Raw genomic sequence first — 18,015 nt, 5'->3', positions numbered from 1 at the left:
TAGCAAAGAGAAACGACAGTCCATCATTACTTTAAGACATGAAGGTCAGTTAATACGGAACATTTCGAGAACTTTGAACATTTCTTCAAGTGCAGTCGCATAAACCATCAAGCGCTATGATGAAACTGGCTCTCATGAGGACCGCCACAGGAATGGAAGACCCAGAGTTACCTCTGCTGCAGAGGATAAGTTCATTAGAGTTACGAGCCTCAGAAATTGCAGCCCAAATTAATGCTTCACGGAGTTCAAGTAACTTCTCAACATCAACTGTTCAGGGGAGACTGTGTGAATCAGGCCTTCATGGTCGAATTCCTGCAAAGAAACCACTACTAAAGGACACCAATAATAAGAAGAGGCTTGCTTGGGCCAAGAAACACCAGCAATGGACATTAGACATTAGTGGAAATTTGTCCTTTGGTCTGGAGTCCAAATTGGAGATGTTTGGTTCCAACTGCTGTGTCTTTTGTAAGACATAGTCCGGGTGAACAGATGATCTCCACATATGTATTTCCCACCGTAAAGCATGGAGGAGGAGGTATTATAGTGTGGGGTGCTTTGCTAGTGACCCTGTCTGTGATTTATTTAGAATTCAAGGCACACTTAGCCAGCATGGCTACCACAGCATTCTGCAGTGATATGCCATCCCATCTGGTTTAGGCTTAGTGGGACTATCATTTGTTTTTCAACAGGACAATGACCCAACACACCTCCAGGCTGTGTATGTGCTATTTTACCAAGAAGGAGAGTGATGGAGTGCTGCATCAGATGACCTGGACTCCACAATCCCCCAACCTCAACCAAATTGAGATGGTTTGGGATGAGTCAGACCGCAGAATGAAGGAAAAGCAGACAACAATTGCTCAGCATATGTGGGAACTTCTTCAAGACGGTTGGAAAAAGAATCTCAAATATAAAATAGATTTTGATTTGTTTCACACATTTTTGGTTACTACATGATTCCATATGGGTTATTTCATAGTTTTAATGTCTTCACTATTATTATACAATGTAGAAAATAGTAAAAATAAATAAAAACCCTTGAATGAGTTAATGTTCAAAAACTTTTGACCGGTAGTGTATATAGGGCAGCAGCCTCTAAGGTTCCAGGCTGTATCACATCCGGCCGTGATTGGTCCCAGAGCGCACAATTGGCCCAGCATCGTCCTGGTTTGACCAGTGTAGGGCATCATTGTAAGTGAGAATTTGTTCTTAACTGACTTGCCTAGTTAAATAAAGGTTAAATAAAAATAAAATTAATAAAAATGAAAATGGTGCAGGATTGCGTAACCGGGTGAAAGCCGGCTAGTGATGGCTATTTAACACTCTGATGGCCTTGAGATAGAAGATGTTTTTCAGTCTCTCGGTCCCAGCTGATGCTCTGCAATTTTCAGCAAATATAATTTAGCAAGTTGCTAATCCTGTTGTAAGGAGATATGTTGATAAACCTGTTGTTCAGAAAGGCTGTACATGTGACATTTAGGATTTTCCCAATCAAGTGAACATTATGCTAGTTACCGTGGTGGTGGTGGTGGTATGTTTTAGGACGTAGGCCCAGTGGTAATGGTATGAGATTGGATTACATTTACTTGACTGTAAAGTTAGACAGAAAATAGCAATCAATCTAAAATGAACCCACAGCCTCAACCAGTGTTATTGTCTAATAATAACAGATCTTGGAAATATGCTTTGGGTGCTCTGGAAACCGAGCAGAGTAGAAATAGTGTACTGAGACTGTCAGAAAGAGCTTTGGGAATTACATTGATGGAAAAATTCTGCATTACCTGCATAATACTTATGTTTAGCCATAAATATGTTTTAGCCTATATGCTTTTTTAAATATACTGTAGAAGGCTTTTGACTTCCCCATAGATAGATTTGTAAAATGTCTAATCAAAGTCATTTCATTTTGGCAGAGTTAATCTTGTTATTTTTGGATGGTGACTGTTTATTTTCTTAAGATTGAGTGATTTATCTTATGTCACAAAAGTTGATGTATATCACCGGGGACTGTAATCCAAGCTGTTCTATGGGTGATTGTAATACTCCTTCATAACCTCTGCCGTAACCATGCAAGCCTTCAAGACAGAGAGAGGCTTTTTAGTGCAGCAGAATCAAGTAGAACCAAACAAAGCTAAACATGTCCTTAAAAGGCATCACCACTGCTAGGGCTGCTTGCTCGCTGTCGTCTAGCAGCACAGATAGCTCTTTTCTCTCACATCAACACAGGAGTGACTGGCCCTGAGTTTACTCCACATGCGGAAAACGTATGACTGTATGTTGATGCTGCTTAAGTTTGATACTGCATACGTTTGTTGTGAGCTCTATCTCTCCCATCTTATTTCGTGACTGTAGGATTTTAAAGGGAAATTCTCACTTCTATGTTTGATGACTGAGTGGAATATTTTGTTTAATGATGAATTGATTCATGCTGTTAACTACCTTCCAGGTCCCTGTGTTGCAACTCCAGGACCAACAGGAACATCACTGGGCTACGAGGATAACGGGGAAGTGTTGCATAACCTAGTTGTTGAGTGCAACATGGTGACCACCAATGGGACCATCCCAGCCAGCCTGTCCAGAACACTATGCCAAAGACAAAATATTGATAACACGGATACCTCTAACTCTCGGACTCACCCCACTGCAATCCACTCATCCTTCAACTCTTTGAGGTGAGCCCAGAAAATGAAGATGTCTTTTTAATGCCTCTGTTCAAAATAATTGAGTGCATTATACTATATCAGATGTGTAACAATCTGCAGGGTCAGGTACATGTTATTTCTAGTTAAATAAAGGTTAAATACAATTTTTAAATTCACGTAGTTACATCAAAGATAAAGGAAGTAAAATTCTGAACCCCATGTCACTATAATATGGTGGGTTATACAACAGCTGTAGGCATAAAACTCTGAAGGGCATTATGTTGTATTCTAAAGCTGCAGTGTTCAAACCTTAGACAATAGTCACTTATGCTCATATTGTTAAGATTTCCATGCTGTCAGCATTTTTTGCACAAAAGCCACATGGTAAAGAAGGTGCCATTTGACTTATTTACCAAATGGGGGTGGGTTTATCATTTTGTTATAATAACCCTTGCATTTTTTTTTAACATTCTCACGTTATTGACAATTCCAGTAGCATTAAAACAATACCTTTTTTGAAATGTATCATAATCTAAAAACACCTGCCAGTTCAGTTAGGAAATGCCATAATAAAAAACGAATGGGGTGGAGAACAGATGGCCAAGGTATCCTGATGCAATTAGCTTTTTATCTTTGAGCGACTGATTCTGGAGTGCCTTGACATATATAGTATAGTAGCCACCACCCCCAACACACACATGTCAATGCAGTCCTAAAATAATCTCTGAAAGCACAGCTGAGCCCTGGCGTTCCTCCCCCCGCTGTTGTCATTGCTTCGACCGCTGCTCTGCCCCGTGTGTTCTCTACAACGCGTGTGGATCCGCTAAAATAATGACGAGATTTAGTTATTCTGAGTATCTATCGCAATTTTGTTATGGTGGGAACAAGGGCAACACATCTTTAAGCAAATTATCGAGCGATGAGAAACGATGCGTTGAGCGGCGACGGCAGAACGACATTACGTCAGAGTCAGCGGAGTGAGTATTTTGTTACTTGTGAAGCGCTGGGCAATCCGCCTATCGGTGATTTTATTTTAGTTGCCAGTGGTTAGATATATGGTTAGATGTAATGGCCATAATGTGTCCTTGTAAATGAAAATATGTTATCATTGATTATATAAGACCGACATTTTTCCTCGTTGTCTTTTTTATACACTGAAACAGACTTCTCAAATTTAGCCCACGGGGATTCTACTCATTATTTAAAAACATTAAAAACGATTTTTATGAGAGAGCTTGGTATCATAAACCTGCATCTATTAGCCTAGATTCTGCATTGTCTCTTCAAGTAATATGCCTTCCCTCTGTTGTAGGGATGTAGAGCCAATAGTGTTTGCCATCCAGAGAGGAGATGCTCAAACTGTGAATGAGCTGTCAGTGGCTGCACCACTCAGCCTGATGAAAGAGAACAAAGACGGATGGATACCTTTGCATGAGGCTGCATATTATGGCCAAGCTGAATGCATTAAGGCACTGATGAAAGGTACATGTTGAAAGCATCATTTTTACAGTCTATCAATGTAAAGCCTTGCCTTTATTGTTGCGGTTGAATTAAATAGACTGAGGATCATGAAATGGTGAAAAGAAGACAACATACTTTATATATTATCAAAGTTGTAAATGATGTTTAAGCATTGTGTGTTTACATTCGTGCATTGTAGCCTATGCATATATTTCTCCTCCAGCCCAACCAGGGTCAGTTGACAAGCGCACCCTCCAGGAACAGACTGCTCTGCTCCTGTCAGTTTCCGGTCAGCACTTGTCCTGTGTGCAGTGCCTTCTACAGGCAGGGGCAGACCCCGACATCAGCTGCAAGAACAAAGAGACCCCCCTATACAAAGGTACATCTCTCCACATAGGCTATAGCCTGAGAGTGGAAGATAATGATACCTCTGTTTTTAAATAGATGGCCTATTCTAAAGCATGGTATCTTCTGCCAGGCTAACCTAATGTCATCTGATGCCTTCCAGCATGTGAGCGGGAGAACGTGGAAATAGTGAGTCTCATCCTGTCATTCGGGGCCACAGTGAACCAGAGGTGTCACCGGGGCTGGACAGCACTCCATGAGGCAGTGTGCAGGGACAACATGGAGATCTGTGAGATGCTGGTTAGGGCAGGAGCCACCATTAATCCTCCTAATACCTACAGCATCACACCACTAATAGTAGCAGTCCAGCAAGGACGTGTAGATGCCCTACGGTACCTCATTAGGAAAGGTAGGGTTCACTGTATGTAGTTCTGTAATGTCTGACATGACATGTATGGCCACATAATGCATCCATGCTATATGGCTGTTAATTATCACCTTATTGAGACAGACAATGGCCTCTTAAAGTGATTAAGTGATGTGTTCTTATAACAGCGGGTCAGTTCTTTGCGATGTCTCTGACGTTGTGTTCTTTTCCCCAGGTGCTGACATTAACATGCAGACATGTGACGGTGCTACAGCCCTGTATGAGGCCAGTAAAGATGGCCACATGGAGATAGTGGAGCTGCTACTATCTCACAACACAGACGCCAACAAACCCACCAAGACAGGACTCCTACCTCTACACATTGCTGCTCAGTATGGACACCATGAGTAAGTTAGAATGCACTATATGGCTCTTGTCATGTCTGTATTTTGTATTACTCTTATGTACAGTACTAATGTCCACTTGTTACAGGATTGTGTCCCTGCTTGTCCCGGTCACCAGTCGGGCCAGAGTTCGCCACAGTGGAATCAGCCCCCTCCACCTGGCTGCAGAGCACAACAGGGACATGGTCACAGCCATACTGCTCAAGACAGGAGCCGACGTCAATGCCACACTATCCCACAATCGCTCCATGCGGTATTCGGATCACCGCACCACACCACTTTACTTTGCCATTGCCAATGGGAGCAGTAAGACAGTAGAAATGTTACTGAAAGCTGGTGCTAATCTGAGCCTGGATCCAGTCAACCCTCTACTAGCAGCTGTAAGACACGGTTGTGCCAGGATTGTCTCTTTACTGCTGGAGCATGGGGCCGATATTAACACAAGTATCCCAGCCTGTCCTACCACCTTCCCTGGTGCTATTGTACTCTGCCTGAATAACCTACCTCTTCTCAAGTGCCTTTTGGATAAGGGCTGTGATGCCCAGGCCTGCTTCAGATGTGCTTATGGTTGCGGCCCACATCCAGCACAGGACAGCATGAGCAGCATAGGTGTTGACATCAGCAAATGCACCAATGACATGTCTCTTCTAACCTGCACAGAACCTGCTGTCAGCAAAGTACAGGTAAGGCAAAGTAGGCTCCTATTGCCGTGATCACAATTATTATGGGAACTTGATTTTTCAAGAAGGCATGATGCTCATTATCTTTTCTTTCTGTTCATCCTAATATCCCTTAGTTTTGTGAGTTGATCTCACCACCATCCATGTGTAACTGGGAAGGGCCCATCATAGACTTGCTGCTGGACTATGTTGGTAATGTTCAACTGTGTGCCAGACTCACCGAGGTCCTGGGCGGCCGGCGAGAATGGCCCAGCATCAAGGCCAAGTCATGTGAGTACATCTAGACATATATACACACACACACACACACACACACACACACACACACACACACACACACACACACACACACACACACACACACACACACACACACACACACACACACACACACACACTCAAACAGGAGGGACAATCTAACACAATTTCCCATGCTGTTTCCTCAGTGTCATCCCGTCCACTGATGCACCTATGTAGGTTAAGGATCCGTGAGCAGGTGGGTGTGTCCAGACTAAGGTCTTTGGACAGACTACCCCTCCCAGACAGACTGCTGCAGTACCTCAGCTTGCCCAGACACAGCTTTGATGACTTCTGCCCTGATGGCAAATAAGGCTTATCAGTGTCCTGTGTTGTGCCTTATAGTATATTACCTGTTTACAGGAGTTTGAGCTGTATTTATGGGTTAGTAATTATTACTTGATAGGGTAAAATGTGTGTAATGGCAAACTATGTGTGTGTGTGTGTTGTTTGCACATAGCATGTGTGTATGGAAGTGAGCTGCAGTTCTGAGTGGATGGGTTGACAAATGACAACAGCCTAAAGCCACAGCAGTTGATAATCTCTGAAGAAGTGCAACAAAACTGAGCTTAAATGAAACTCAAGGTAAGCTTTTAAAATACCTGTGTCATTTAGATGTTTAGGCCCAGGCAAACAAATGCAGACAATCAGTTTGATGGTTTATGGAATGTACTTGTATATTCAGCACTAATTTTGTAATATGCTTTTAAAGTGTGTTTTTGCAATGAGTGTAGGCCTATATAATAGTCCAGTTGTTGTTGTAATGTACTGTAAATGTCAGTGCCAAAATGTATGATCCTGTATGATTGTATGATTGGAAAAGGTGCTGGAACCAAAGAAAGAAATCGAAACATCTGCATTTTATTTTAAAAAATAAATGTAAATTCTCCATTTAACAAGTATTATTTACAAACAGAAAATATCCAGAAATTCTGGGGGGGGGGGAAACGTCACTGTCAGTCTGTTTACCTTTTGTGGAAAAATATCAGTGAAGTCATTTCGATCAATTAGTTTTTAAATCAGTGTATTTTAGAAATATATAGCCTACACAAACACCATGAAGTAATCAACACACAAGCAGACCTTTCCTTCAGTATAGCTGATCACAAATAATCAAAGAATGGACAACTTCGAATGTCACTCCAATCCTATACCAACACATGTGAAGTATAGAATTAGAGAGAAGGATGATGAAGTATAGTCTACATTTTTCAGTTTTATACAGTGCTATGATTTTATCATGAATTCCTCTTAGATTATATGGAAGCCAAGTGGTAGGTAGGCTAACGTTGCAGGTCTTCTGAGCAGAAATAGCCTATTTGGTCAATGACTGAGTACTCTTAAAAAAAAGAGAAATACCAAGTTTTAAATAAAAACATATGGCATTGCAAAGTCAACTAATTCATATTTACATCTTCATTGTTGCTTATTTAAATGAAGAATTGCGTATTAAATTTTTTTTTTATACGTGCATAATTGTGTTTAAATGAAGCCAAACACGCTGAAAATCGATGAGGGGACCGTGGGTTTAGTCGGTATGGGTTTGACCACGACATGCGTTTGGTTATTATGTCCGTGTGCCATATCAGGCGTTTCAATTTCAGCCACTGAGGCTTTTCCCCAGAGTCCCACAGTTGAGTGGGGAACAACTATGTGACTCTGGAAGACGTGGTGTCCATGGTACTGAAACGGACAGCAACCGCACACACTGACGTTGTGAGAGACCAAGTCCACGTTGAGCGGTTCTTTTTCGATAGAGCCAAGTCGATTGGATTGAAACAAGGTCGGTTTTGGTTCCTGGTGATTTTTGATTTTTTTTTCAACCCTATTGATTCGGGTCACACCTTGGCTCTTTTTCCATCCATACAGTGAAGGTTCTGTATTGGTTTGGGCTAACCGGGGTTCCTCCCAAAACGATGCAGGGAGTTGACGTTTCCTCATGGGTACCTGATCTTGCTTGCTGTTAGCACTGTCTGCAATTGGGTTCTGACCCATCCTTACGTTCATCTCGTCTTGCGCACCCGAACCCCCTTTTTCATTGATGGGCGTCATGCTCTGGTGAATTGTCTCCAAAGAATATGCGCTAGACTTGTCCACCAGGGCTTTGACGATGCCAGACTCCGCGGACCTGTGTGTGTGGCATCTGGGCATCCGAGAGTATTTCTGAGAAAAACGCTTGAGCTGTTTCTGCAGGTATTTCCTGTGGTCCACAGAGCGCCTGCAAGGGGCTGATTTGTCTAGAGCTGCTTTGATGTCACTGGATGCCAAGTTTACAAAGTTCAGTAACGTTTTCACTTCACTGTCTGCACTTGCCATTTTAAACAGTGTGAAAGTGTAAATGGTTTAATCCATACTACCAAAAAAGTCCATGCAAATGATATTCTTCATCTTAAAAATCTGAGGAAAAAGTGAATGGCATCATTGAGAAGCATGCGCAACCAAATTTGTTAGGATAAATGGAAAACATATTAAGAACTTAATGTAGCCTACTTACATTATTCGTTGTTCATGAAGAATCCCTCAACAATTACACAATTACGCATGATAAAACAATAATTCGCCTACACAATTGCGCATAGCCTAAAAAAACATCGGTTGCAAGTTATCCATTCATATCCACAAATAGAACGTACCATGTCCCCTGTAGAGGATTCCCATTCCTGTCTCTATCCCAGACGCAGTCTGACTGCTTCAACAAGTTGAATGAATATAAACTGCTTGTAGTTATGGTGCTTTCCTTGAACCAATCAGCGACCCCAGGCCCCTCACAATGCTCCCCAATCAGCCTCCAAGCGCCCCAGTATTGAATTCTTTGCCATCACAAATTGTTGTCATGGAGATCCCTCAAGAAAAGCAGCTAATATATGCAATATTTCTGCCCGGTCTTCCGCGCGCTCATGGAACACACATACAATAGTTTATCCAAAAGTTTACATATTTCCCGTAGATTTATTATTCTGACTAGGCTGAAATGGACATGCTTCATCACTGCGAGACAACATTTGTTACATTCAACTGTTTTGTTCTAGACTCCCCCCTACTAGAGTGATGTCAGATGTAGGATTTGGTTGGGGGGTGATCTAAAGAGCACATATCCATGGAAAGGGGGCTTGAGCGCTCAAGAATCTTGTCTTTCTATTTTCCCCCTCAATTGAGCGACACAAAAGCTGAATTACTCATTCAAACCTCGCGGGACAAAGGGAAAGGAGCTGGATAGCACTCCTGCATTTGTAGTCAAACATTTAGAGACTTAAATCGAGTCGTCATGAAGGAGAAAGAGTTGGACAAAGCCCATAGAATTGCCATCAGCAAACATTTTCCTGTGTCATATTAGTGGGTCTCCATAGCTCCTTCTGGCCGGCGGACAATAGCACAAGTTTGCACACTCGAATACTGTCACCCTGCCAACGGCAACAAGCGCCCAAAACAGGACAATCCCCAGAGAAAGCAGGCTCCGCGGGGAAGGTTGCAATAGAGGAGGAAAAAGGGACTTGTGAAATGCTAATTGAGCTCCATCCCCCTATTGAAGAAAAAATAGTACCTTTCGTTCCATTGAACTAGCTCCTCTTGGCAGCAGTGTGGCATGAGATGTGAGGAAACCGTTTGTCTGGTAAGTAACCTACACCACACGCCTATATCCACCATACCGCTTCGCTGCCCTCAGCCCTGACCGCAAGACGTTGTTTAAGCGCACCTGTAAAGGACGATAATATTCATATTTATTGACTTTTCAGAGTCAAATGCACTGTGTATCTATTACATGTTATAGGCGTATCATGTTTTATAACTAATAATTTACTAACGTGTTATTTCTCTCAGAATATGTAGCCCGAACTACATGTCTGAATTACATATATTTTAACTTGTCCAGCCCCTGGTATGAAGGGTTGAGCTGCTCATGCTGTCGGCACTTGGAGGCAACAGGACCCTATTTTCCATCTCTCCTCTTCTTCGTTCACCTTTCTGTTAATTAACAATGGTTCACCCCTCCCCTGCCCTGTCGACCTACTCCTGTGCTTTTGAAGTGACTGAGAATGAGAGAGAAAGAGGAAGTATAGTGGCACCAATAAATCCTACTGTGTCCCTGTATCCATGCCAGTTTGAATAAAAAAGATGAAGGCGAGGTTTGTATTTTCAGATTGTATGTGATGTGTAATGGGACACAGGCAAGGGTAGATTGTAGAATAATAAAGTTCTGAACCCCATCAGACATAAGGTTTAGGGCTCCCGGGAGCGCAGCAGTCTAAGGCACTGCATCTCAGTTCTAGAGGTGTCACTACAGACCCTGGTTCGATCCCGGGCTGTATCACAACCGGCCGTGATCGGGAGAACCCATAGGGCGGCGCACAAATGGCCCAGGGTTGTCCGGGTCAGGGGAGGGCTTGGCCAGGGTAGGCCGTCGTTGTAAAATAAGAATTTGTTCTCTCAAGGATAGTACCCTTTTTTAAAACTTTCGCCAAAAATGACATACCCAAATCTAACTACCTGTATCTCGGGACATGAAGTAAGGATATGCATGTTCTTGATACCATTTGAAAAGAAACACTTTGAAGTTTGTGGAAATGTGAAATGAATGTAGGAGAATATAACACATTAGATCTGGTAAAAGATAATACAAACAAAACATTTTTGTTGTTGTTGTTCCTTCATCTTTGAAATGCAAAAGCAAGGCCACACTTTCAGAGGTCTAGGTGTAGTTTAGTTTGGCCACCAGATGGCAACAGTATGTGTGCAACGTTTCAGACTGATCCAGGGAAGAATTACCTTACTGCACAATATTTTGTATCAAGTCTGTCAGGAGTTTGCCAAAATGTGCCGAATTGGTCAATTGATTCATTTTCAAGTATATAAAAACGCTATGGCAATAAATTTAAAAAAATGTTTACACACTCCCAGGAATGTCATACATGATGGATCATTAGCTTATACACTAACTTTCACACATCTCGATGGCTGGGCAGGGTGGGTGTGGAGCCAGATACAGCAGTGGGGGTCGAACTGTAGACCCCAGTTCCTACATTTGAACATAAAAATGGATTTATCAAGAAAAACTATGCAACATTTTATCTCTGGGATCCCCAGGATGACAAATCAGAGCAAGATTACTGAATGTAAGTATGTTATTTACCTTCAGAGGTGAATCCCAGAGCGCTAAGAACCTTGGCGTGATCCTGGACAACACCCTGTCGTTCTCAACTAACATCAAGGCGGTGGCCCGTTCTTGTAGGTTCATGCTCTACAACATCCGCAGAGTACGACCCTGCCTCACACAGGAAGCAGCGCAGGTCCTAATCCAGGCACTTGTCATCTGCCGTCTGGATTACTGCAACTCGCTGTTGGCTGGGCTCCCTGCCTGTGCCATTAAACCCCTACAACTCATCCAGAACGCCGCAGCCCGTCTGGTGTTCAACCTTCCCAAGTTCTCTCACGTCACCCCGCTCCTCCACTCTCTCCACTGGCTTCCAGTTGAAGCTCGCATCGCTACAAGACCATGGTGCTTGCCTACGGAGCTGTGAGGGAACGGCACCTCAGTACCTCAGGCTCTGATCAGGCCCTACACCCAAACAAGGGCACTGCGTTCATCCACCTCTGGCCTGCTCGCCTCCCTACCACTGAGGAAGTACAGTTCCCGCGCAGCCCAGTCAAAACTGTTCGCTGCTCTGGCCCCCCAATGGTGGAACAAACTCCCTCACGACGCCAGGACAGCGGAGTCAATCACCACCTTCCGGAGACACCTGAAACCCCACCTCTTTCAGGAATACCTAGGATAGGATAAAGTAATCCTTCTCACCCCCCTTAAAATTTTAGATGCACTATTGTAAAGTGGCTGTTCCACTGGATGTCTTAAGGTGAACGCACCAATTTGTAAGTCGCTCTGGATAAGAGCGTCTGCTAAATGACTTAAATGTAAATGTAAATGTAATGTATCAAACCAGTTGCCATGGTAAAAGTTTTTTGTTGTTGTACACTCTCCACAAACAATAGCATGGTATTTGTTCACTGTAAGAGCTACTGTTCATTTGACACTGCAGTTAGATAAACAATAGTTTAAGCTTTCTGCCCATATAAGATATATGATGTCCCGGAAAGTTGGCTGTTGTATACAACATCATTCTAGTCACTTTCGCACACTTTGAAAACAACCGTCCCGGTTTAGGGACACCCATTCCGTAGAGGTTAACTGACTTGCCTATTTTTATAAAGGTTCAATAAAATAAATAAATAAATAACATTTAACTGGAAAGGACGCACTAATCAAATCAAAGTCTGAATCACTGTGAAACACTGTTGCACTTATCCTTGAATAATAACAATGTTATTACCCTAATAACTCCAGATGTTAGTAGTCAGATCTTAAACACACACACCATTGTAACCACTTCAACCTCCCTGGTTCTTGGTTGCCAATAAGCCACTGTGTTGACAGCACAAGTCTCCCCTTTGCCCTCTGACCCCCATCCAGCTCTGCCCCCAGACCCAGCAGCTGTCTCTCTGGGACTCCCACCAGCACTCTCATTAGCATACGGCACATCCACGTCACACACTCCAGACTGAGGTACTTCTACACCCCAAAATTGCTAACATATTATGGTAACAGTTTACATTATGACACGTTATGACACAATTACTTTAGTACTGACATTGTAATCACTTGTTATTTATGTTCATGATATCAAATCCAAACACATATTGTATCATATTAATATGGTGTTTTTCGTATTCAAGGCTCTAACCACTTAGCCCCATCATTTTCATGTGTTGATGCTCAAGTATTCATAGTGGTAAATTGGGGCGGCAGGTAGCCTAGTGGTTAGTAGAGCATAGGACCAGTAACCGAAAGGTTGCGAAATTGAGGTAAAAATCTGTCATTCTGCCCCTGAACAACGCAGTTAACCCACTGTTCGTAGGCCATCATTATAAATGAGCATTTTTTCTTAACTGACTTGCCTAGTTAAATACAGGTAAATATAAATTCCATTATCCTTACATTATCATCTCTTTGCCACTAGATGGCAATACACCTCTACACAGTCTAGAACACTGTAATGAGGACAAACAAGTCAAGGCTGTAAAAAAGCTTTGTTTAAAACAATAACACATTGGGGAACCATGGTTACTTTTGAAAGTGTTATAATTACTTAAGTTTATGTATCCTTAGTTTTTGTTATGCACAAATGATTAAAAATGATTAAAAATCAATTTTACAAGAAAGACCTGTCACAAGATGACCAGTCTTTAGTGGGTATAAGTAATTCATTCTATAGTCTACACTGTAGACTACACTCTATGGCACTGTTATAAGATAATGATAACCAATCTATCCTGATTAGCAAAAGACAGCAAGAGGGTCTTATCCCGAAGTCTGTGTGATGTTTGTCTCTATGGAGCATGAGGATGTGAATGATGGTGTTATGGCAGGTGTTCTATGGTTGCTGCAATCAAGTGGCGTCAGCTGGACAGGAAGTGGATGATGTACAGCTTCCTTCTTGTCAGTTAATCGATACAGGGGTAGGATAGACTGGAGGAGAGGATAGAGGAGCAAAACTACTAAACAGCTCCCTCAGGAGAACTCTAACCATCCAGAGAAGACAGGTTATGCCAGCACTTAAGACTTCAGCTTAAATGTAATCCTCTCTGGACATGCCTCTTAATAGTAGCAAAACACAGTTACATACTGTAGGCTACAGTTGAAGTCGGAAGTTTACATACACCTTAGCAAAATACATTTAAACTCAGTTTTTCACAATTCCTGACATTTATTCCTAGTAAAAAATCCCTGTCTTAGGTCAGTTAGGATCACCACTTTATTTTAAGAATGTGAAATGTCAGAATAATAGTAGAGAGAGTGATTTATTTACTTTCATCACATTCCCAGTGGGTCAGAAGTTTACATACACTCAATTAGTATTTGTCAACATTGCCTTTAAATTGTTTAACTTGGGTCAAACACGTCAGGAAGCCTTCTACAAGCTTCCCACAATAAGTTGGGTGAATTTTGGCCCATTTCTCCTGACAGAGCTGGTGTAATTGAGTCAGGCCTGTAGGCCTCCTTGCTCGCACACGCTTTTCAGTTCTGCCCACAAATTTTCTATAGGGTCGAGGTCAGGGCTTTGTGATGGCCACTCCAATATCTTGACTTTGTTGTCCTTAAGCCATTTTGCCACAACTTTGGAAGTATATTGAGGTCATTGTCCATTTGGAAGACCTATTTGCGACCAAGCTTTAACTTCCTGACTGATGTCTTGAGATGTTGCTTCAATATATCCACATAATTTTCCTACCTCATGATGCCATCTATTTTATGAAGTGCGCCAGTCCCTCCTGCAGCAAAGCACCCCCACAACATGATGCTGCCACCCCCGTGCTTCACGGTTGGGATGATGGTGTTCTTCGGCTTGCAAGCATCCCCCTTTTTCCTCCAAACATAACGATGGTCATTATGGCCAAACAGTTCTATTTTTGTTTCATCAGACCAGAGGACATTTCTCCAAGAAGTACGAACTTTGTCCCTATGTACAGTTGCAAACCGTAGTCTGGATTTTTTTATGGCATTTTTGGAGCAGTGGTTTCTTCCTTGCTGAGCGGCCTTTCAGGTTATGTTGATATAGGACTCGTTTTACTGTGGATATAGATACTTTTGTACCTGTTTCCTCCAACATCTTCACAAAGTCCTTTGCTGTTGTTCTTGGATTAATTTGCACTTTTCGCACCAAAGTACGTTCATCTCTAGGAGACAGAACGCGTCTCCTTCCTGATCGGTGTGACAGCTGCGTGGTCCCATGGTGTTTATACTTGAATAATATTGTTTGTACAGATGAACGTGGTGCTTTCATTCGTTTGGAAATTGCTCCCAAGGAGGAACCAGACTAGTGGAGGTCTACAATTTTTTTTCTGAGGTCTTGGCTGATTTCTTTTAATTTTCCGATGATGTCAAGCAAAGAGGCACTGATTTTGAAGGTAGGCCTTAAAATACATCCACAGATACACCTACAATTGACTCATATTATATCATTTAGGATTTCAGAAGCTTCTAAAGCCATTACATAATTTTCTGGAATTTTCCAAGCTGATTAAAGGCACAGTCAACTTAGTGTATGTAAACTTCTGACCCACTGGAATTGTGATACAGTGAGTTATGAGTGAAATAATCTTGTCCGTAAACAATTTTTTGAAAAATTACTTGTGTCATGCACAAAGTAGATGTCCTAACCAACTTGCCAAAACTATAGTTTGTTAACAAGAAATGTGTGGAGTGGTTGAAAAACGAGTTTTAATGACTCCAACCTAAGTGTATGTAAACTTCCAACTTCAACTGTATATAAAAGACAAACGTGTGAAAACAAAAATGTTTTGTTCCCCAGAAGACAGAATGCATTGCATTGCTGCAGTATACTTGTTGACTGAATTTATCTTCCTCAAAAATAACATGGATAATTGGTGTGGATGCCAGTTAAATTTCATGAAGCCAACAGCATTCTTAAATGCCAGGTCTTGTGTCTAACTTATCGCTCATGACAGAAAGGGCTGCGAGCTCTGTTATTTATACTGCACTAGTCAGTAGAGCTTGAAATGCCAACCCTTCCCTCTGGCCACCTCCTTATAATGAGCAGATTGCTGGTAATATAGGCATATAACAACCGTGCTTTGACCTGATTGGATTGTTTTTAAATACCATGAAGGAAATATTAAGCCTGAAATTGGATGTTAATATTTTAAATTAAATACTGCATCAAAAATAATTCCCCTTTGCCACTGCAACAGAAAAAAGCAATAGAGTTTGATGTGCTGTGCAAATAGTCATACCGTCATGGTTCATAAATTAAAGTCAACATTCCTTTATTACCATAAGTAGTCTTTTTCCCATAATGTTTAGTTGGCACAGGAATGGATGCTGGTGTGAGGATAATAGATTAGACATCATCAAAGGCCCAATACAGCCGTTTAAAAAAAAAAATCAATATCAAATCATTTCTGGGCAACAATTAAGTACCTTACTGTAATAGATTTCCATTGCAAAAAAATATTAATCAAGCAAGACTCTTGCTAGAATTGTCTGGGAGTGTTCTGAGTGGGGAGAGGAAAACTGAAAACTAGCTGTTTTTGGCAGCGAGGGCTGAACTATTAACCAATTTACCGCAATGTAATGTCACTATGAGAAGCCAAAACTCCCACCCGTTCAAACCTGCTGATTAGAAGATCCTGTGTAGACTGTATTTTCAACCAGCAACTATCCAGAAATAAAAATGAATCCCCAAAATGTGATTTTCCTGTGATGTATATATATTTCCACACTGAGGTTGGAATAATACTGTGTAATTGTGAAAATGATGATAATGCCCTTTTAGTGTAAGTTCTGTTTGAAAAGACTGTCTGTTTTTTTAATCAGTTTTAGTGGGATGGAGTTTTGGCCTTCAGTGGTATCATCAGCATGCTGCAAATTAGTTTAAACCTCTTAAGGATCCGCCCCCTTTTTTCAATTTTCATCTAAAATGACATTCCCAAATCTAACTGCCTGTAGCTCAGGACCTGAAGCAATGATGTCATATTCTTGATACCATTTGAAAGGAAACACTTTGAAGTTTGTGGAAATGCTAAATTAATGTAGTAGAATATACCACATTAGATCTGGTAAAACATAACACAAAGAAAAAAAACGTGTTTTTTTTTTAAATTTTGTACCATCATCTTTGAGATGCAAGAAAAAGGCCATAATGTATTATTCCAGCCCATGTGCAATTTATATTTTGGCCACTAGGTGGCAGCAGGGTATGTGCAAAGTTTTAGGCTGATCCAATGAACCATTGTATTCCTGTTCAACATTTTTTTATCAAGATGGTCCAAATGTGCCTAATTGGTTTATTAATACATTTTCAAGTTCATAACTGTGCACTCTTCTCAAACAATAGCATGGTATTATTTTACTGTAATAGCTACTGTAAATTGGAAATATCGGATATGTCTATGACCTGGAAAATGTTCTTGTTACTTAGAACCTCATGCTAATCACATTAGCCTACGTTAGCTCAACCGTCCCGCAGGGGACCCACAGAAGCTGTAGAGGTTGTAATAGACCATTGACAAAAAAGTTCCAAATATCTCTGCCAATAATGGCAATTTTTCAGTTTTCCCCTCCCCACTCAGACCACTCCCAGACAGTGATAGAAATTGCCCTTTGCTAAGAAGCTATTACATCTTTTTTTTTACCATTTTAATCAAAAACAATCACAGTAAGTAACAGCTGCAATTAACCTTTTAAAGAGTCTTGTGTTTTCCACTCCAAAGTGTTAAGAGCAGTTTTCTAGTTAAAGGAAGTAATTGACCTTTAGTGTGCAGAAACCCTCTCCACTCTGTGATGATCAGGGAGGAAGAGGATAATTATATGGAGAGAGCTGCTTAGGCTTCATGTTTTGAGAGCACCACATTGGCTTGTCAACTGAGGTCGTGAGAGAGAGACCGTAAACATGGACTATGGATAACGGTGTCTGTTATTTACAGAGGTCTGCATGCACGTCGAAATTGTTATGTAACTTTCCTCTCCTACCGTTCCCTCTGTAGGGTCTGCAATTGGCCCCAATGTTAGTGCGTCCCATCCACAGATGGGGAATAAACATTATTTAGCCTACTATACTTTTTCACGCAAACTTTGAAAAAATCACATTTTGTTTTCTAAGCTTGAGTCTTGATGGTTTCTAAGCTTGAGTCTTGATGGTTTCTAAGCTTGAGTCTTGATGGTTTCTAAGCTTGAGTCTTGATGTCCACATTTCAAACCGCAGTATATAGCCTGGACTACTGTAAAGGCAACATGTTTCTGTATTTTA

The 18,015-nt window shown here is 41.5% G+C and overlaps 2 protein-coding genes across 3 annotated transcripts; one reads left to right on the top strand and one right to left on the bottom strand.

Annotated features, from left to right (window-relative positions):
• Positions 1 to 2,189: 2,189 nt before the first annotated feature.
• On the top strand, positions 2,190 to 7,590 carry LOC115146188 (ankyrin repeat and SOCS box protein 2-like). 2 transcript variants are annotated; one of them, XM_029688104.2, is made up of 9 exons: positions 2,190 to 2,272; positions 2,447 to 2,672; positions 3,955 to 4,124; positions 4,327 to 4,482; positions 4,612 to 4,857; positions 5,051 to 5,222; positions 5,308 to 5,902; positions 6,016 to 6,169; positions 6,346 to 7,590. In XM_029688104.2, exons 1-9 carry the CDS (start codon positions 2,254 to 2,256, stop codon positions 6,507 to 6,509), a joined length of 1,902 nt encoding a protein of 633 aa, XP_029543964.1. In that variant the 5' UTR covers positions 2,190 to 2,253; the 3' UTR covers positions 6,510 to 7,590. The 2 variants fall into 2 exon arrangements, with proteins under 2 accessions (XP_029543964.1, XP_029543965.1); XM_029688105.2 differs by lacking the exons at positions 2,190 to 2,272; positions 2,447 to 2,672 and adding an exon at positions 3,240 to 3,619 and having other exon boundaries at positions 6,346 to 7,589.
• Positions 7,405 to 8,517, bottom strand: LOC135561899 (protein FAM181A-like). The gene has a single exon (XM_065004212.1). The coding sequence runs from the start codon at positions 8,510 to 8,512 to the stop codon at positions 7,679 to 7,681; it is 834 nt and encodes a 277-aa protein (XP_064860284.1). The 5' UTR covers positions 8,513 to 8,517; the 3' UTR covers positions 7,405 to 7,678.
• Positions 8,518 to 18,015: the final 9,498 nt, after the last annotated feature.

Source organism: Oncorhynchus nerka, linkage group LG18 (genome assembly GCF_034236695.1).
Source record: "Oncorhynchus nerka isolate Pitt River linkage group LG18, Oner_Uvic_2.0, whole genome shotgun sequence".
In the NCBI taxonomy this organism is placed as follows: Eukaryota; Metazoa; Chordata; class Actinopteri; order Salmoniformes; family Salmonidae; genus Oncorhynchus; species Oncorhynchus nerka.
The sequence above is the reverse complement of the archived record's forward strand: the minus strand, read 5'-3'. Positions and strand labels throughout refer to the sequence as shown.